Source organism: Schistocerca gregaria, chromosome 1, assembly GCF_023897955.1.
Source record: "Schistocerca gregaria isolate iqSchGreg1 chromosome 1, iqSchGreg1.2, whole genome shotgun sequence".
NCBI lineage: Eukaryota > Metazoa > Arthropoda > Insecta > Orthoptera > Acrididae > Schistocerca > Schistocerca gregaria.
Genome location: NC_064920.1, coordinates 1,106,483,543 through 1,106,505,237, shown reverse-complemented (window position 1 = coordinate 1,106,505,237; position 21,695 = coordinate 1,106,483,543). Strand labels below are relative to the sequence as shown.

At 38.7% G+C, this 21,695-nt stretch overlaps 1 protein-coding gene across 7 annotated transcripts in view; it reads left to right on the top strand.

The window, feature by feature from the left end:
* The window catches only part of LOC126283006 (uncharacterized), a 378,588-nt gene that overhangs the window by 333,901 nt on the left and 22,992 nt on the right, over window positions 1–21,695 (top strand). For all 7 annotated transcript variants that reach the window (XM_049982244.1, XM_049982237.1, XM_049982240.1 and 4 more), the window contains one exon: window positions 21,306–21,583. In XM_049982244.1, the coding sequence (XP_049838201.1) occupies window positions 21,306–21,583 (278 nt within the window). The remainder of the gene's footprint in view (window positions 1–21,305; window positions 21,584–21,695) is intronic.

Genomic DNA, 21,695 nt, shown 5'->3' with positions numbered 1-21,695 from the left:
TTGAAAAGACCCACTATGTGCAGTTCAGAACCTGAGAGAGATTTCCTTCCACCATGTGAAGACATGCAGATTGAAGAGGTTGTCAGTATTAAATTTCTGAGATTACAACTAAACAATAAATTCAGTTGGAAAGTACATACCAGAGAATTGCTTAAGTGCCTAAACAAGTTTGTTTTTGCAGTGATAACAAGGTCAGATGTGGGAGATAAAAATATTTAAAAAAAACCTGCATACTTTGCTTACGTTCATTCTGTTATGTAACGTGGGACCATATTCTGGGTTAACTAATCAAACCGAGCAAAAGTTTTTAGCATGGAAAAGCTTGTAACATTTGTGGTGTAAATGAAAGCAGGTTTAAAGAACCAGGGAAACGTGAGCCACTGACCAAGCCTAGTCCAGACCAGGCTTAATCACTTCCTGTTGACCAGGGCCTAACCCATACTAAAAAACAGCAAATAAATAGTTCAGCAGGCAGTATCTCCAAATCTAATAACATTATACCTAACTATACTGCTAAGGTTGTGTTTCTTAACATACAGGGCTTATTAGATAAAACAGATGCATTGCATGTTCTGATCGAGAAAAAGCAAATAGAAGTCCTTGGTTCAGCTGAACATTGGATGAACCCTGATGGCATCAACTTGACAGGCGTTCCAGATTTTAAAGTAGCCTCTTACTTTTGCTGTAAAGATAAGAAACGAGATGGCTCTGCCATTTTAATTAAGAACCACCTTGTTTTTGAGCCACTACCTAATGTAACAAATTTATCTGTGGAGGAAACTTTTGAAATATGCCTGTTACATTGTGACTTATGGAACAGCCTTTATCTATATTTACAGACCCAATATTGGAAAATAAGAGAGAATTTTTTGAAAGGTCGGACATCTTATTAAACATATTGTTTTTAATGAAAGTTAATGTAATTCTAATGGCTGATTTTAATATTAATTTCCACTCCAGTACTTCTGACAACTTGGAAATAAACAGCTTAGTTAAGAGCTACGGGATGAATATCATGCTAAAGAATGTAACCACCAGATCTGGTAATGTAAACATGGGTACTTGTATAGACAATATTGTTACAACTTTTCATTCATCAAAATACAATATACACTCCTGGAAATTGAAATAAGAACACCGTGAATTCATTGTCCCAGGAAGGGGAAACTTTATTGACACATTCCTGGGGTCAGATACATCACATGATCACACTGACAGAACCGCAGGCACAGAGACACAGGCAACAGAGCATGCACAATGTCGGCACTAGTACAGTGTATATCCACCTTTCGCAGCAATGCAGGCTGCTATTCTCCCATGGAGACGATCGTAGAGATGCTGAATGTAGTCCTGTGGAACGGCTTGCCATGCCATTTCCACCTGGCGCCTCAGTTGAACCAGCGTTCGTGCTGGACGTGCAGACCGCGTGAGACGACGCTTCATCCAGTCCCAAACATGCTCAATGGGGGACAGATCCGGAGATCTTGCTGGCCAGGGTAGTTGACTTAACACCTTCTAGAGCACGTTGGGTGGCACGGGATACATGCGGACGTGCATTGTCCTGTTGGAACAGCAAGTTCCCTTGCCGGTCTAGGAATGGTAGAACGATGGGTTCGATGACGGTTTGGATGTACCGTGCACTATTCAGTGTCCCCTCGACGATCACCAGAGGTGTACGGCCAGTGTAGGAGATCGCTCCCCACACCATGATGCCGGGTGTTGGCCCTGTGTGCCTCGGTCGTATGCAGTCCTGATTGTGGCGCTCACCTGCACGGCGCCAAACACGCATACGACCATCATTGGCACCAAGGCAGAAGCGACTCTCATCGCTGAAGACGACGCGTCTCCATTCGTCCCTCCATTCACGCCTGTCGCGACACCACTGGAGGCGGGCTGCATGATGTTGGGGCGTGAGCGGAAGACGGCCTAACGGTGTGCGGGACCGTAGCCCAGCTTCATGGAGACGGTTGCGAATGGTCCTCGCCGATACCCCAGGAGCAACAGTGTCCCTAATTTGCTGGGAAGTGGCGGTGCGGTCCCCTACGGCACTGCATAGGATCCTACGGTCTTGGCATGCATCCGTGCGTCGCTGCGGTCCGATCCAGGGTCGACGGACACGTGCACCTTCCGCCGACCACTGGCGACAACATCGATGTACTGTGGAGACCTCACGCCCCACGTGTTGAGCAATTCGGCGGTACGTCCACCCGGCCTCCCACATGCCCACTATATGCCCTCGCTCAAAGTCCGTCAACTGCACATACGGTTCATGTCCACACTGTCGCGGCATGCTACCAGTGTTAAAGACTGCGATGGAGCTCCGTATGCCACGGCAAACTGGCTGACACTGACAGCGGCGGTGCACAAATGCTGCGCAGCTAGCACCATTCGACGGCCAACACCGCGGTTCCTGGTGTGTCCGCTGTGCCGTGCGTGTGATCATTGCTTGTACAGCCCTCTCGCAGTGTTCGGAGCAAGTATGGTATGTCTGACACACCGGTGTCAATGTGTTCTTTTTTCCATTTCCTGGAGTGTAAATGTGATTGACACTCTTCTTTCTAATCATCATGGAATTATTATTCATGTAAACATGTATGCAATGATTTTTAATGTCATCAAGCCTTCTGTGATTTATAAGACACAATGTACAATTTGTGCCTGTAATATATCTGTTTTTCTAAAATGTCTCAGAGAAATTAATTGGTTGTGTGTGTATGATAACACTGGAGCAGAAAACCAGTTCAACAACTTTCTTGAATTATTCATGTGGGCAGTTAACATTGGCCTTCCACTAAAGAACAAATGTGTTAAAATGAGCAGAGTATCGACTATCAATAAAAATGAGTGGTACACACAGGAATTTCGAAAACTTAAAGATCAATGAAACAATTTCTACTACCTAGAATTAGTTCATCTTGTCTGCATGCCAAAGTAAGATATAAAGAATGCAAATATCAGTACAGAATGGGTATGAAGAAAGCTAAATTAGAATATAATTGCAAAGTGGTTGCACAAGCTATTAATAAACCAAAAGAAATGTGGAAAATCATTAATGAGAATCTAGCATCGGGTAGCAAAGAATTTGTATCTAGATCCAGAGTTACTTTTGATAGTTTTAATAATAATTTGGTAAACAGTGTAGATACTGTAGTTACTAAGATACCTTATAGTAAACATGAACCTAGATACTATTTGGATGTTGCCTATAAAAATCAAAATGCTATCGAAAATGTGTTTTATTTTTGAACACATTTGTGTAGAAGATTTACACTCTGTCATTCTTTCTCTTAGCAAAAGTGATTCACTGGATATTTACAATATCAGCTCTAAAATATTGAAACTTAGTAATAGTTTAATAAGCACAGCTGCAAAATACTAACACAAATTCTTTACAGACGAATGGAAAAACTAGTAGAAGCCGACCTTGGGGAAGATCAGTTTGGATTCCGTAGAAATACTGGAACACGTGAGGCAATACTGACCTTATGACTTATCTTAGAAGAAAGATTAAGGAAAGGCAAACATACGTTTCTAGCATTTGTAGATTTAGAGAAAGCTTTTGTCAATGTTGACTGGAATACTCTCTTTCAAATTCTAAAGGTGGCAGGGGTAAAATACAGTGAGCGAAAGGCTATTTACAATTTGTACAGAAACCAGATGGCAGTAATAAGAGTAGAGGGGCATGAAAGGGAGGCAGTGGTTGGTAAGGGAGTAAGACAGGGTTGTAGCCTCTCGCCAATGTTATTCAATCTGTATATTGAGCAAGCAGTAAAGGAAACAAAAGAAAATTTCGGACTAGGTATTAAAATCCATGGAAAAAAATAAAAACTTTGAGGTTCGCCGATGACATCGTAATTCTGTCAGAGACAGCAAAGGACTTGGAAGAGCAGTTGAATGGAATGGATAGTGTCTTGAAAGGAGGATATAAAATGAACATCAACAAAAGCAAAACGAGGATAATGGAATGTAGTCGAATTAAGTCGGGTGATACTAAAGGAATTAGATTAGGAAATGAGACACTTAAAGTAGTAAAGGAGTTTTGCTATTTGGGGAGCAAAATAACTGATGATGGTCGAAGTAGAGAGAATATAAAATGTACACTGGCAATGGCAAGGAAAGCGTTTCTGAAGAAGAGAAATTTGTTAACATCGAGTATAGATTTAAGTGTCAGGAAGTCTTTTCTGAAAGTATTTGTATGGAGTGTAGCCATGTATGGAAGTGAAACATGGATGATAAATAGTTTAGACAAGAAGAGAATAGAAGCTTTTGAAATGTGGTGCTACAGAAGATTGCTGAAGATCAGATGGGTAGATCACATAACTAATGAGGAAGTATTGAATAGGATTGGGGAGAAGAGAAGTTTGTGGCACAACTTGACTAGAAGAAGGGATCGGTTGGTAGGACATGTTCTGAGGCATCAAGGGATCACCAATTTAGCATTGGAGGGTAGAAATCGCAGAGGGAGACCAAGAGATGAATACACTAAGCAGATTCAGAAGGATGTAGGTTGCAGTAGGTACTGGGAGATGAAGAAGCTTGCACAGGATAGAGTAGCATGAAGTGCTGCACCAAACCAGTCTCATGACTGAAGACCATCTCACGCACACACACGCACACTGTAGTCATAATATAGCAGATGTTCTCTGTCACATCATAAACTACTGCTTTGATGATAGTTGTTTCCCTGAAAATTAAAAGTAGCCAAAGTAATCCCAGTCCACAAAAAAGGTGACAATAATTTGCCTAGCAATTATAGGCCAATTTCTCTTGTATCACTTTTATCCAAGGTCATTCAGAAACTAATGAGCATTTAAATAATAAATTTTCTAGATTCTCATCAATTACTTTCAAATAGCCAGTTTGGGTTTAGGAAAAATCTATCAATATGTGATGCTGTTATGAGCTACATATGTAACTGTCTTGAAAGAAAAGAAGAAAAATTTATTGTAAGTGCAAAGTTTTTTTGATTTATCAAAAGTGTTTGACACTATGTGCCACAAAACACTGCTGCTGAAATTAAAAACTGTAGGTTTCTCAGTCTCTGCTGTTAAAATTATTCAGTCATACTTGTCTAATAGATCTCAAACTGTTTACTTCAATAACCAGTATTTTAGTTTCTTAGCCGTAAACCATGGTGTTCCTCAAGGGTCAATCTTGAGCTCCTCAAGGGTCACCCTTGGGCCCCTTTCTTGTTCATCTTATATACGAATGACCTACCTAGCAATGTAATAGATGATACTACAAACTGTTACTTGTATGCAGATGATATCAGTTTAAGTGTTACAGTACATACGAACAATAACATAAGTAACTCTACCTGACTCAAGGTAGATATACTTTCTGACTGGTGCAATGCCAATAGTCTGTTTATGGACATAAATAAAACACAGGAATTAAACATTTCTTATAACAATAGAATCACCTTAGAGACAGTCCCTGTAAAGTTTCTTGGCATTATTTTGCAAAATAATTCAGGCTGCCAGGCACATGTGAATTATTTAACACCAAAAATTTCTAAAGGAATGTTTATGCTCAGAAAATTACAACCAACAGTAGAGGAGAAAATTTTGCTTTCTGTCTGTTATAGTTATATTCACTCTCATTTGACGTTTGGGACAATCTTGTGGGGAAATAATTGCTACTCAAAATGCTTATTTACAGCCCAGAAAAAAGTTGTCAGACTGATATGTAAAGTACCACCTAGAACTAACTGTAGAGAATTATTTATTAAACGTAGTATTATGACCTTGCCATGTATATACATATTTCAATGTCTCTTGTACATTAAAAAGAACTTGTCTAGTTTTGATCTGAATTCTGATGTACATACACTCCTGGAAATGGAAAAAAGAACACATTGACACCGGTGTGTCAGACCCACCATACTTGCTTCGGACACTGCGAGAGGGCTGTACAAGCAATGATCACACGCACGGCACAGCGGACACACCAGGAACCGCGGTGTTGGCCGTCGAATGGTGCTAGCTGCGCAGCATTTGTGCACCGCTGCTGTCAGTGTCAGCCAGTTTGCCGTGGCATATGGAGCTCTATCACAGTCTTTAACACTGGTAGCATGCCGCGACAGCGTGGACATGAACCGTATGTGCAGTTGACGGACTTTGAGCGAGGGCGTATAGTGGGCATGCGGGAGGCCGGGTGGACATACCGCCGAATTGCTCAACACGTGAGATGTGAGGTCTCCACAGTACATCGATGTTGTCGTCAGTGGTCGGCGGAAGGTGCACGTGCCCGTCTTCCTGGGACCGGACCACAGCGACGCACGGATGCACGCCAAGACCATAGGATCCTATGCAGTGCCGTAGGGGACCGCACCGCCACTTCCCAGCAAATTAGGGACACTGTTGCTCCTGGGGTATCGGCGAGGACCATTCGCAACCGTCTCCATGAAGCTGGGCTACGGTCCCGCACACCGTTAGGCCGTCTTCCGCTCACGCCCCAACGTCGTGCAGCCCGCCTCCAGTGGTGTCGCGACAGGCGTGAATGGAGGGACGAATGGAGACGTGTCGTCTTCAGCGATGAGAGTCGCTTCTGCCTTGGTGCCAATGATGGTCGTATGCGTGTTTGGCACCGTGCAGGTGAGCGCCACAATCAGGACTGCATACAACCGAGGCACACAGGGCCAACACCAGGCATCATGGTGTGGGGAGCGATCTCCTACACTGGCCGTGCACCTCTGGTGATCGTCGAGGGGACACTGAATAGTGCACGGTACATCCAAACTGTCATCGAACCCATCGTTCTACCGTTCCTAGACCGGCAAGGGAACTTGCTGTTCCAACAGTTCAATGCACGTCCGCATGTATCCCGTGCCACCCAACGTGCTCTAGAAGGTGTAAGTCAACTACCTTGGCCAGCAAGATCTCCGGATCTGTCCCCCATTGAGCATGTTTGGGACTGGATGAAGCGTCGTCTCACGCGGTCTGCACGTCCAGCACGAACGCTGGTTCAACTGAGGCGCCAGGTGGAAATGGCATGGCAAGCCGTTCCACAGGACTACATCCAGCATCTCTACGATCGTCTCCATGGGAGAATAGCAGCCTGCATTGCTGCGAAAGGTGGATATACACTGTACTAGTGCCGACATTGTGCATGCTCTGTTGCCTGTGTCTATGTGCCTGTGGTTCTGTCAGTGTGATCATGTGATGTATCTGACCCCATGAATGATTAGATTAGATTAGATTAGATTAGATTAATACTTGTTCCATAGATCATGAATACGACATTTCGTAATGATGTGGAACGTGTCAGGTTAATAAAAGATGTCTGTACAAGAAATTACATTACACAAAATATTGCATGACACTAATGATTTTTTTTTTCTCCTTAGTTTATATCTTAAAATTCAGCCTATGAGTAGAAGGAGTTGTAATCTAGAAATTCTTTTAATTTATTTTTAAATGTTAGTTGGCTATCTGTCAGGCTTTTGATGCTGTTTGGTTGGTGCCCAAAGACTTTTGTGGCAGCATAATTTACCCCTTTCTGTGCCAAAGTCAGATTTAACCCTGCATAGTGAAGATCATCCTTTCTCCTGGTGTTATAGGTATGCACACTGCTATTACTTTTGAATTGGGTTGGATTATTATCAACAAATTTCATAAGGGAATATATATACTGTGAGGTTACTGTGAGGATCCCTAGATCCTTAAATAGATGTCTGCAGGATGACCGTGGGTGGGCTCCAGCTATTATTCTGATTACACGTTTTTGTGCAATGAATACTTTTCTACTCAACGATGAATTACCCCAGAATATGATGCCATACGAAAGCAGTGAATGAAAGTAGGCATAGTAAGCTAATTTACTGAGATTCTTATCACCAAAATTTGCAATAACCCTAATAGCATACGTAGCTGAACTCAGACGTTTCAGCAGACCATCAATGTGTTGCTTCCAGTTTAACCTCTCATCAATGGACACACCTAAGAATTTTGAAAATTCTACCTTAGCTACAGACTTCTGTTCAAATTCTATATTTATTAATGGAGTTGTGCCATTTACTGTACAGAACTGTATATACTGTGTTTTATCAAAATTTAAAGAGAGTCCGTTTGCTGAGAACCACTTAATAATTTTGTGAAAAACATCATGTGTCAATAAAGTTTCCCCTTCCTGGGACAATGAATTCACGGTGTTCTTATTTCAATTTCCAGGAGTGTAGTTATAACACACAACACTGTAATGATGTAAGAAAAGACTACTGCTCATATACCAAAACTCTAAACAGCTCCAAACACACATCTGTAAAGCTATTTGATAATCTACCAGAGTCAGTTAAGAGTCTGGAGCTGAAAAAATTTAAGATATTTGTAAAAGCTTTATTAATTCAAAATTGTTTTTATACAATGGAAGATCTCTGTGAGCATAATTTCTGACATAGATTAATTATTTGCGTATTTATTGTCATTGCTGTTTGTACATTTATTGATGTTGCTTATACAAGCTTTACATCCCTGTAAATGTTTTGTTTTTGGGCAATAAAAATCAATCAATCAATCAAAGAACATCATATAGAAACCTGTTCAAGGAACTGCTTATTTGAACCATTGCCTCTCAGTATATTTTTTGTTCCTCAATTGAATTTGTTGCAACTAGTATCTCTCTATTTCCAACAAATAGATCAATACATGACATCAATATTAGGAATAAGAACAATGTATCTAAAAACCTAAAATCACCTACCTTGGTCCAAAAAGAGGTCTACTATTGAGGAACACGGATTTTCAATAAATTGCCAGCAACAATTAAAAACTTGGTTTCAGATAGAGCACAGTGTAAACAGAGTTTGAAAGTCAGTCTGATAAGCAACTCCTACTCCATACATGAATATCTTAACAGGGACTTCCAGACCAGCTTAAGTTAAAATGTCTGTTAGAACCAATGATAAACGTATTAAAAGTGCATAACAATGTTTCATTCTGACAGTGTATTAATTGTATAAATATTAGCAGTAACAGTTTACTGTAATGTATTCACCTATCTTGACAATCTCCTGACAAATGATCAGGGTAGTAAATATTGTATTTAAATGTTTTATGTTTTTTACATTATTCTTTCTAACATATTCCACACGCATGAGAGTCATCTCATTTTTTGGTCTATGGACCGAAAGCTGAACCTAATCTCATCTATCTTCAATATTAGCAGGTTAAACAGTGTGCCAGTTGTTGTGGTACCAGTCAGGTAAAGGTTATTTTAACAGTTGTGCTGGCAGATCTTGAAACTACTTATAATTTTGAACAGCAGATGTTCAGACTATTGGGACTACTTATTTTGCTAAAATTACTAAGATACAACAGGACTTTTTTGTTTTGATATGAATGAATAAATACTGGAAATTAGTATTGCCTGTCGTTCATGTGCCTCAGCATCCATTCTTCCATTTGTAGCTACAGAAGTATAATGACATTTTCCACTCATGAGGGGACTGCACCTACTCATCATCACTGATTTCATCTTTATTTATGTTATATTCAGGGCTTGGCCAGAAAGGAAAGTGACAGAACTGTGAGCTTCAGATGGTCAAGTGTTTAGAAAAAATAGCATTTATGGCACTGGTCAGGTGAGACGTGAGCCATCTGTGTTAACACTTAACCCGAAACATCTCTGAAATGTGCTAAACTAGAAACATGCAGTCTCTCAGACCACCTAATATTTTATGTCACAGAACTCCACATCAGTTGACAGAAATCAAGGAAATAGCCAGTTAATTTTATGTTATAAGTAATGATATTGCGTGAAGAGTTTGACAGAGCACTGAAAGACCTAAGTCGATACAAGGCCCCGGGAGTAGACAACATTCCATTAGAACTACTGACAGCATTGGGAGAGTCAGTCCTGTGGAAACTCTACCATCTGGTGAGAAAAATGTATGAGACAGGCGACATACCCTCATACTTCAAGAAGAATATAATAATTCCAATCCCAAAGAAAGCAGGTGTTGACAGATGTGAAAATTACCAAACTATCAGTTTAATAAGTCAGAGCTGCAAAATACTAACACGAATTCTCTACAGACGAATGGAAAAACTGGTAGAAGCCGACCTCGGAGAAGATCAGTTTGGATTCCGTAGAAATATTGGAACACGTGAGGCAGCACTGACCCTACGACTTATCTTAGAAAATAGATTAAGGAAAGGCAAACCAACGTTTCTAGCGTTTGTAGACTTATAGAAATCTTTTGACAATGTTGACTGGAGTACTCTTTTTCCAATTCTGAAGGTGGCAGGGGTAAAATACAGGGAGCGAAACGTTATTTACAATTTGTACAGAAACCAGATGGCATTTATAAGAGTCGAGGGGCATGAAAGGGAAGCAATGATTTGGAAGGGAGTGAGACAGGGTTGTAGCCTGTCCCTGGTGTTATTCAATCTGTGTATTGAGCAATCAGTGAAGGAAACAAAAGAAAAATTAGGAGTAGGTATTAAAATCTGTGGAGAAGAAATAAAAAATTTAAGATTCGCCGATGACATTGTAATTCTGTCAGAGACAGCAAAGGACTTGAAAGAGCACTTAAACGGAATAGATAGTATCTTGAAAGGAGGATATAAGATGAACATCAGCAAAAGCAAAACGAGGATAATGGAATGTAATCGAATTATATCAGGTGATGCTGAGGGAATTAGATTAGGAAATGAGACACTTAAAGTAGTAACAGAGTTTTGCTATTTGGGGAGCAAAATAACTGATGATGGTCAAAGTAGAGAGGATATAAAATGTACACTGGCAATGGCAAGGAAACCATTTCTGAAGAAGACAAATTTGTTAACATCGATTATAGATTTAAGTGTCAGGAAGTCATTTCTGAAAATATTTGTATGGAGTGTAGCCATGTATGGAAGTGAAACATGGATGATAAATAGTTTGGACAAGAAGAGAATAGAAGCTTTTGAAATGTGGTGCTACAGAAGAATGCTGAAGATTAGATGGGTAGATCACATAACTAATGAGGAGGTATTGAATAGAATTGGGGAGAAGAGAAGTTTGTGGCACAACTTAACAAGGAGAAGGGACTGGTTGATAGGACATGTTCTGAGGCATCAAGGGATCACCAATTTAGCATTGGAGGGTAGAAATCGTAGAGGGAGACCAAGAAATGAATACACTAAGCAGATTCAGAAGGATGTAGGTTGCAGTAGGTACTGGGAGATGAAGAAGCTTACACAGGATAGAGCAGCATGGAGAGCTGCATCAAACCAGTCTCAGGACTGAAGACCACAACAACAAACAACAACTAAATTTAATGCTTTTCAGCCCAGATAAACATTTTGTTGTTTAAATTATATAAAATAAACACAAAATATCACAAGTACATGCAGTCATTCAGTGTCAAGTTTCATATGATTTTCACCAATGTTATACCAGTTAATATAGTCCAATATACACTAAATATAGCAGAAAATGTAAAAAAAAGATAATAATCAACTGAACTGAAATATACAAATGACATCTCTTTTGCACAGTTGCCACACATCTTTCTGCTGCATTCCAGGCAAACTGGGTGACCACATTTGATGCACTTATACGCCGTTTTCCTCTTCTTGGACGCAGGGCACTTCATACACATCTTCCTTTTGCCCATTCTACCACTTGATATGTCTTCGCTTGATTGCTGAGTGTCTCCCAGAACTTTGTGGATCATTTCCTTGATATTTCTAGGTAAAGTTTCAATTTCCAGGCCTTGTCTTAGATGTGACTCTTATCAGCTCCATGGCCAGACTTGAGGTGAATTTGAGACGTATTAGCATGGGGTTTCCTCTGTAGCACAAATACAGAACAAAACTGTTCACGCAACTGATGTTTACAAATATGGTGAAGACTACCACTGGCCAGTACATTTTATGTCTGTTTGACGAAGAATTGGCACATTTTGTGTCAAGCAAATCTATTCCACATTTTGTTGCATTGTAGTAACAAACAATTTCTGGATTATTTTTTATGGTATCATTTTCAGTGGCATGATGCATTGAAGACACAAGAATTATTGCCTTGTTTCTCTTAGGAACAAATGAAACCAGTGTTGTATTCTCAGAGAATCCACACAATGCTGACCCAACTGGTCTACTTTTATCAGCCAAAAACCCTTGGGGAATTTCGCGTTTGTTCTTTCTGACCATTCCTATATATGTTAGTCCTCTCTTTCTCAGCTCACAGATGAGTTCTATGGATGTAAACCAGTTGTCAGCAGTATTGTTTCTGTTACTTCCTTCTGTTGGTTTGCACCGATGTAAGACAGGCTGTGCAGGTTTGGCAAGCTTTTTCTCTTCTTCTGTCAGGCCACACCCATCACTATCTTTCCTTGAATATATGTAGGCATTGAAGAGGTAAGCGCTTCCAGAGTCTGCCAGGCATATGCTTTTTATGCTGTATACGGCTGGTTTGCTTGGCATATAAAAGCGAAAAGGACTTTTCCCCTGAATGGTACTAACATTTTATCCACTGTAATGTTGCCTTTTACACAGTATAATTGCTGAGAATTAAAAATGAATTTCTCAAAAAAATTGATATTGCAGCTGCGCGATCTGACTTCTTTCTTTCGTCTCTGGTAGTCGCATTGCCAAGTCTCAGGTTGCTCAGAAGTATTTCAAAGCACTTTGCTGGCATTGCCACCAGAAATATAGGATGACCTGTCAGATCCTTTTCAAAAAGAGACAACATATCTTCACGAGATGATTTGAATATTGATGTCATCATTAGAAGGCCTATGAAAGCTTTGATTTCAATGTTGTCAGTATCTCTATAATTGGACGGATTAGTTGTTTCCTGCAACTTTGCCCTTATTGTATTCAGTTTCATGTTTGTATGTAAAACAATTTCATCTATCATGTCATCATCAAGTAAATTCTCCCATATTTGAGATTTAGTAGGACTTTATCCCAAACTTCGACCTTTGGCTGTTGGGCCAGGCATTCCCTTTCAGAATGTTATGCTCTGGTGTTCTCGTTCTAACAGGCTCAGAACGTTCCCATTGGTAATTATTTTTACCATAAAATTACTGTGTTTGCTGTGAGGTATTACCCGTAGTATAAACTGCTCCAGGCTCTTCTTCCAGTAAAATATTTTCTTCACTAGTACCACTCTCTGTTTCATGGTGACCATCATCTATCACGAAATCTTGATCATCATCAGAATTGTCAAATGTGTCATCATTGATCCCATTTTCCTCTTCACCTAAATCCTGTAACATCACTTGCACCCAGGCTTCCAAATCTGGATTAGCTGCAAATGTGTTACTCTTCTTAGAAAATCATTCATGTTATACCTGAACTATGACATAAATTCACGCATAGAAGAAGACGCTATAAAATAACAGCCACTGAAAGTAGAATATGTCGTAATTAGAGCCATGCGGTCCATTGGACCTACCAAATTCTTGTACGTAACACGAAACATGCGGTATCTCAGGCACACAACTTCGCACACTCCTCTAGACAATACTCTATATATCTTCACTGACGAGTAAAACAGATTGTTGACTAATGCTTTACACGTGGTAAGTATTGCGGCGAAAGTACTGGGAAAGTGAAGCCACACTCTTTTACAGTGCTGCCACACTTGACATTTAAAATAAACGAAGGTTCTGAGAGACCTATGTTTAGGGTTAAGAGTTAACATAGTTGCCAGACAGCAGTTGGTGCAGGGAAAGACTACTGAACGAGAATACTTAGGTGGTGTCGTCAAGTTGTCTTGTGGACTTTCTTAATTTTATTTTCAATTTTTGTTACTTATATTACACACAAACTGAAATAATGCACTATATATTGTATGTAAAAATATTTTCATAAAAGACAGAGAAGAAAGCCAAAACAAAATTTGGAATTGCAAATAAATTTCCAGGGAGGAATTGTAAATTGTACACGAGATATTTATATACAAGATTAATATGTTTATTAATTTGGTATGAACAGAAGTTTGTTGTCAAGGCAGAATATTCAAAATTTCTGGGTGTGTGCATTAATGAGAAACTGAACTGGAAGAAACACTTCGATGGTCTGCTGAAACGATTAGGTTCAGCTACTTTTGCTGCTAGAGTTATTGCACATTTTGGTGATAAACATCTCAGTAAATTAGCCTACCATGCATATTTCCATTCACTGCTTTCATATGGCATCATATTTTGGGGCAATTGTCATTAAGAGAGAAAGTATTCATTGCTCAAAAGTGTGTAATTAGAATAATAGTCGGATCCCACCCAATATCACCTTGCAGACTTTATTTAAGGAACTTAGAATATCCACAGTAGCTCCGGCAGCTGCTTCGTCAGGAAAGAGGGAAGGAAAAGGAAAGATGAAAGGTTGTGGGTTTTAAGGGAGAGGGTAAGGAGTCATTCCAATCCCGGGAGCGGAAAGACTTACCTTAGGGGGAAAGGATAGGTATATACTCGCGCACACACACACACATATCCATCCATCCATACACAGACACAAGCAGACATATGACAAATATGTCTGCTTGTGTCTGTGTATGTATGGATGGATGTGTGTGTGTGTGTGTGTGTGTGTGTGTGTGTGTGTGTGTGTGTGTGTGTGTGTGTGTGTGTGCGCGCGCGAGTATATACCTATCCTTTCCCCCTAAGGTAAGTCTTTCCGCTCCCGGGATTGGAATGACTCCTTACCCTCTCCCTTAAAATCCACATCCTTTCATCTTTCCTTTTCCTTCCCTCTTTCCTGACGAAGCAGCCGCCGGTTGCGAAAGCTCGAAATTCTGTGTGTGTGTTTGTGTGTTTTATTCATTGTGCCTATGTACCGGCACTTTCCCGCTTGGTAAGTCTTGGAATCTTTGTTTTTAATATATTTTTCCCAAGTGGAAGTTTCTTTCTATTTTATATATATATATATTCACTTATGAAATTTGTCATTAATAACCCATCCTAAATCAAAAATTACAGCAAAGTGCATATCTGCAACATTTGAAAAAAGGAAGAAAGGATGATCTTCATTGTTCTGGTTTAAATCTCACTTTGATACAGAAAGGAGTGAATTATGCTGCCACAGAAATCTTTGGTCATTCACCAAATAACATTAAAAGTCTGACAGATAGCCAACCAACATTTAAAAGCAAGTTTAAATAATTTCTGAATGACAAATCCTCCTACTCAGTAGATGAATTTTTAAATATGAAGTAGTAACTGGGGGGGAGGGGGGGGGGGGAATTGTGTAAAGAAAACTTATGTTAAAGTGACACATTCCACAGCATTACGAAATGTCATATTCATGATCTATAGAACAAGGATTAATGTATGTATGTAGATAATTTACATGTGGCAGAGTGATATTTATAATAAAACAGAGGAAGCAATCATTTCCTTGGCATCTTTTACATGTTATAAATGTCACATTTTTATAATTATGTAGTTGTTCTAAAGTTTCTATAGTAAATCTGTTCATCACACACATTGCACACTTTGGCAGCAAACCATGCATAATATGTCATTTCACTATTGAGCATAGCTGGTGATGTATAATGGAAAGTGTTTTCATACAATATTGTCAGGGTGTGATTTCTTTTGCTTTCTAGATAAGATGTGATCAATTTTTATGCTTTTCCCAAAATTCACTACAGTGTTGCAGTAGCTACTGAGGGCTGCTGGAAGATCAAAATGAAACTAATGGAATATGGAGGCCCTACACTTTAATTACAATCCTGTCTTGGATATATTTACAGAGTTCTCATGGTTGCAGTATCAAATTTTGCTTTGGCTCACCTAGCCATCATTTTATGAAAGTATTGATAAATACAGTAATTGATGATTATTTTGGTTTATTTACAATTTACACAAGATAAAAATTGAAAATGAAAACTGTTTCTGCTTAGGGACACAACCCCAGAACTCTCGGATTATTGTTCTGCTGCACTGTTTCTGCTGCACCAACTGCTGTCTGGTAACTATGCAAACATAAATGGCTCATGCCTCTTCTGACAAGTACCAAAACTGCTACTTTTTCTAAATACTTGGCCAACTGCAGTCCACACATCCATCATTTTCATTTCTGGCCAAGCTCTGCATATAGCATAAATTTGAACGAAATCAATGATGATGAGTAGGTGTGGTTTTCTTGTCAAATATCCATATTGTAGCTCTTCTGTAACATCTGATATGTAATGGCAGATTTTTGGATTTATCAGTTTAAAAATGTGAGTGTGCTTGTAGTAACAGGTTTTGAAAGTTTTGGCTGTTTGGTATGTACAGAATATATTGTGATGGCTGCATGTCGCTTTATATGTACTTGGTTTACTAAACTTGTTAAAGAATTGGTTTGTGCAAAAGATTCTTCTGAATGCAGCCTACTTGACAGATTAGATTTATTTAAGATTTATGCTTGAGTTGGTCTGTGCTCACAGTTTTCTGTACATATTGATGGTCTAATTCTTACCTGTGTTAACTGTTAACTGGTGGCACCAAAAGTACCCTCTACCACGCACCATAACAGGATGTCTACGACCCGGGACAACTGGGACATCCAGGAAAAACCCAGGAATTTTTTCATCCAGGAGAAAACCGGGAAAAACACGGGATTTTTTTTTTTTAATTCTGGGAATTTTTCATTGTTTTCTTCTCAGTTAAATTTTTGTAATTTTGACTGGTATGAACCAATACTCTAACCAAGGATTTTACTGTATCCTGTTACTGCAGAATATACGGCAGCAATAAAACATGAATGAGAGAAAAAACGAAAATAAATTTAAATTGCAAAGGAAATGAGTCATATACAACAACAAAACACAGTACTCATACAAGTGTCTGCCAACAGCAAAATGTGTCAAATGCTTTAGGAAGACTATGCAATACTTCGTAACAACAAATTTCATGACATCACAACTGTTAAAATTTTATTTGTTTAGCGGTTACGAGTGGGATCATGCACATGCGGGGTTCCGCTTCTGGCTACAGAAACATGGCTGTTGGCTGTGTAAGCAGTCACAGCACCTAAAGGAGGAGGGGGGGGGGGCAGCTGGGTGCTACCGGGAAAAATTTTACTGGCACGCCAAAGCTGCCAGATTCATGATGCATGCACAGCAGCCCTAGCTCTAGGCGGGGAGAGGGGGGGGGGGGGGGGGGGAGGAATTCATATTATTGAGGAAAAAAAATTGTTTCACAAAGCACCTAGCATCCTGTGCCCTTTGGTCTATCGATTATTCATATGACTTTGAAATGTGTCCCTGTCAGTTTTTGAACATAGTTGAACACATTCTAAGTTGATTTCTGAATGAATGATAAGTTGATTTGGGAATGTGTGCATAGTGTACATGATGTCTCTGTCAGTGGAATTCTTGTCACATCTAGAAATAAACTTTCCTGCAGACAAAAAGGGCTATATGAGCTGAGCAGAGTATAGCCAAACGAAAAAAAGCCAACCACTGTCTGATTATGTGGTTGATTGGGTTTGCAAATGATGAGCGTTGTTATGATTACCAGCAAAATCCATAGATTCAGACTACCAGAGTGCGAATAAATGACTAACAGGAATAACAGGTAAGAAAGATTACGTATTATCTTCTCTGTGTATCCAAGAAAATTGAATTTTGACAGAAATTTTTTAGCCAGATCGCTGTACTAGTAAGGGCCAGTTATACAGTCTCTGGCTAGTAGCTGCATTAAGGTCTATTCTGGAAGTAGCGCAGAAAACGCATTATACGAACATGTAACAATGCCTAACTGGAGAATAACCGCGGGATAACTAAACTGGTGATCCTGGCAGAGTTAGTGAAGTTAACCCGTGAATAAGCTTTGACATTGGCAGGAATAGATACAGAATTAGTCATGACAAGACTGTTTGTTAGAATGAGGAAGGAGAAGAAACGGGGACATCACTTAAATTGTGGAAGAATAAGACAATTCCAAATTTATATAAAAATTTCGCACTGCTACTTTTCGATCTCATGCTTGAGAAACTGGAGTGTATGAATGAAGTGTAAAACTATTTCCTAACATAAAGGTTTTTGCTTGCAGTAGGCCTAATAGGCATTTGATATTGGTACTTTGTGAATTATATTCTGCTATGTTATAAAAATGACCATTTGAGCCAAAACAGTCTCATTTATTTTGCTTTTGTTACACTTACTGCAGTATTAGAAAGGCCTATTTTATCTAGCAGACAGTGACAAAACTCACGTAATCAGGTCGAGAAACCACACCAGTCTTGGGTCCTATTTGTATTAACAGCTTTTTCAGTATTAGCCAACGACATTTCGATTTTTCATGTAGCAAAACATTTGACGAACTTTAATGAGGTAACAGAATCTTTCGCAGAAAGGAAAGCACGCCATGTAAAGCTGTAGCAAGATTAGAGAGGAAAAATTCTAGGAGCTAAGAATTGAAGAAATGTGTACTTTCTTTCTTGTCTCTTTTCTTTACTGGTTTTATGTATCCTATACTTAATTTTATATCACACAAAGCAGCAAGTTGTTAGCTAATAGGGAATAAAGAGTGCAAATTTTCTGAAGACCTTTTTTTTAAAAAAAGAAAAAAAAGGGGCGGGCAGGATGTCAAACTGGCCAGCTGGAAGTAGGAGAGGCACTATAGGACATTTTAATTTTCACTGTCCAGAATATAGTTTGATGGCATCCATTACAAAATATACACGTTTCAATTCCACAGACTGAAATACAGCAGTGTGCGATAGAGGAATGCTGTGTGAAGAGGTGTGGCACTGAGCTTTGGCACACTTAAGATCAAATAACATGTCTTACAGTTCCTCGGACACTTACGTTTTATTGATCAGACTCTTCAGAAAGATGTGCACTACAAAATGAACATATTTTTGAAAATTCGATTTCTTTTTTTTAACTTTTTGACGTCCTGTCTTAAAGGTTCAAGTGACACCACTATCCTCTATCGCCCTGATTCAGAAATATCGTAAATACGGGGCTGATTCGCAGAGCAGTCTGAGCTATAATAGGGAAGCGGGTAGTCACCATGTGACCCGTGTTCACATTTAGTGATTTTGCTGTTTCCTCTATGTCTGCTGCACTCACGTCAAATGAAAACAAAATTGATTTCTGTGGCTGGGAGCTGCCATGTGAATTAAAATACATTTACGTAATTATGGAAGGCTAAAATACATTATTATTTCAGATTTGATTTTATTGCCACCTTTCTGACAGTCAAGCATTAATTGCCAGAACAATGAAGTTATTTTTATCAGTTTGCTGAAGAAATTTTCTTTTATTAACCTTTTCCGCTGAGGCAGTAAATATATTTGAAACGAAGTGTTTAATTCCACACTATTGGCTAGTTTCAACTGTTCGGTGCATTTCAAGTGTACGTTTTCATCTTCTAGCATGTATGGCATTATGCCATAGCAAAGAACCAAATGTGAGATAGCAAAGTACTGGTACTCAAGAAAATTTACATTCCAAAAAACACATTGAAAGCTTAATATCAGGTCGAGGCCTATTGCACTGGGAATCTGGGACTCATTTAAAAATCAGCTCTTTGATGACGAGCCATTTATAAGAATTTAGAGCCCAGAAGATCACACATTTATGTTGTTATTAAAAAAATGTACTGTCACATTTGTGTGATATATCTTAAAATGGAATACGCGCATGAAAGACCAACATTATATGTGAAAGCTTAGCCTCTCTTGCTGCATATTGGCCTTAGAGACCAATATTATAAGTGAAAGCTTTGCTTTTCTTGTAGCAACATTACATATATTAATTTAAACCATTAACTTTTCCTGTTCACACTACTTAACAGTGATGTTGCTATTGGCTGACTATACCATGTGTCAGAAGCTCTGAATATCCGCTGTCATCAGCTGGCGAGATCACGTGACATGAGCTATGATATGTATCGCAAACTCGATTTCAATGCTTCAGAAAGTAATATGTGATGTGTGGTGGAATTCAAATTTATACTTTCGTAATACGAAAATATGCAGCGTACATGTTGTTGCACATCAAACTTTCCAAAAAGTGTTTTTTTCCCGAGTTTTGTTTTATAAAGTGCCGAGAAATTCTACGCCCATGTATAAAGCCATAACCATTCAAAGGATTGATAAGTTATACAGTTCGGAGAGAAAATATACTGTCAGTTTACAGGGAAAAACTATGTTTCCACCTGGGAGAAACAGTATTTTTAACCGGGAAATCCGGGAATTTTTTTTCCTTGTGCACATATACACCATGCATAATGTAGTTTGTGGAGTAGATGTAGGTGTAAATGACATCCTTTCGTCTTTCCCTCTCCTTCCTGAAGAAGCAACCATCGGTTGCGAAAGCAGTAATTCTGTGTGTGTGTGTTTGTGTGTTTTGTTCATTGTGCCTGTCTGCCAGCGCTTTCCCGCTTGGTAAGTCTTGGAATCTTTGTTTTTAATATATTTTTCCCATGTGGAAGTTTCTTTCTATTTTATTTACATAATCATTAATTTGAATATATGGTCGTGCATAGGAAATTATTTTGTTGTCTGTATAATGCTGTTATGTGAACTAGATGTTCCCATGTAAACTGCTGAACCTTTTTTAACATGGCAGACAGACACAACAAAAGACTATTGAAATGCCTGCATGTTTTAAAGCTGATCATCAGAAAGGGAATGTCGTGTGTCAGTAAATATGAGATAAAAATCATTGACTACAGTATTGTGTATTTTGTTTAAGAAATGTTCATTGATCCCATTAATAGCAGGATGAAATTCAAGAAGGCAGATTATGAGACTTCCAAGGTGCAGTTCCAGGATAAGTTAGTTACAGTATTAACTATGATCTTAAAATTATTAAAAGCTTAATTGCAGGAAAGATTCCAAGGTCATATTATAAAAAGGGAAAAAGTGCAAAAAGTAAATTAATGAAATATTGCAGCAGAAAGTAATGACAAAATCATCGCTGTAATAGTTTTCATAGTTGGTTAATTTGTAGATATGAAGACCCCTGTAATGAATGAAACCAGCTATCAGAAGTATAATAAAAATTGTGAACTAGAATATTTTATTCAGACATTTTGAATATAAAGATCATTGTAGTGTCTCCACCACATCATAATACCACATGTAGTTCAATTAATTATTTCAATTCCTTTTTAAACAATGAAAAACTTCAGTTGTGTAGTTCCATGAATTTTCCAAATTGCCATGCTAAAATATAAATTCTCTCTTGATGAAGGAGTTGAAGATTATCATCAAAATATTGAGCTTAATATTTAAACCAATATGGTTAGAATATAGAGTATCTTTTGTGTGTGCTCCCAAAGACATTTGTATTATTTTTTTTTTTACCAGATCTAACTTAAAATGTGATTTGATAACCATTATTGTGAATTAAGAAGAAGAATTATGTACTTACAGGGAATATGGAGAACTGTCCAGGCATTGTCAACAATATTATACCAGAAACCAGCATTAATGCTGTGATTGCCTTATTGGCTTATTATCCGGAGTTAAAGGATGTAAATGAGATGGTAATAAAGAAGGAGATTTGTGCTTGTCTTAAATTCTTCTGGGGTCTGATGCTTCTTCATAAATTCAGCACTGTACATCCATCAGTGAGCTCTTACAAGGAGTTTCTGGACAAAATCAAGAGGAGTGTTAGCTCTATTGACCCTGATGATGAACAAGCAACTGAGGTAAGGGAAACATAAATCAGTATTGCTTACAAACAAATTTCCCCTACTACATGTGTTACAACTCCATATGCATAGATAAGTATCAACTTATTACACTAGTGTGCAAAACTTT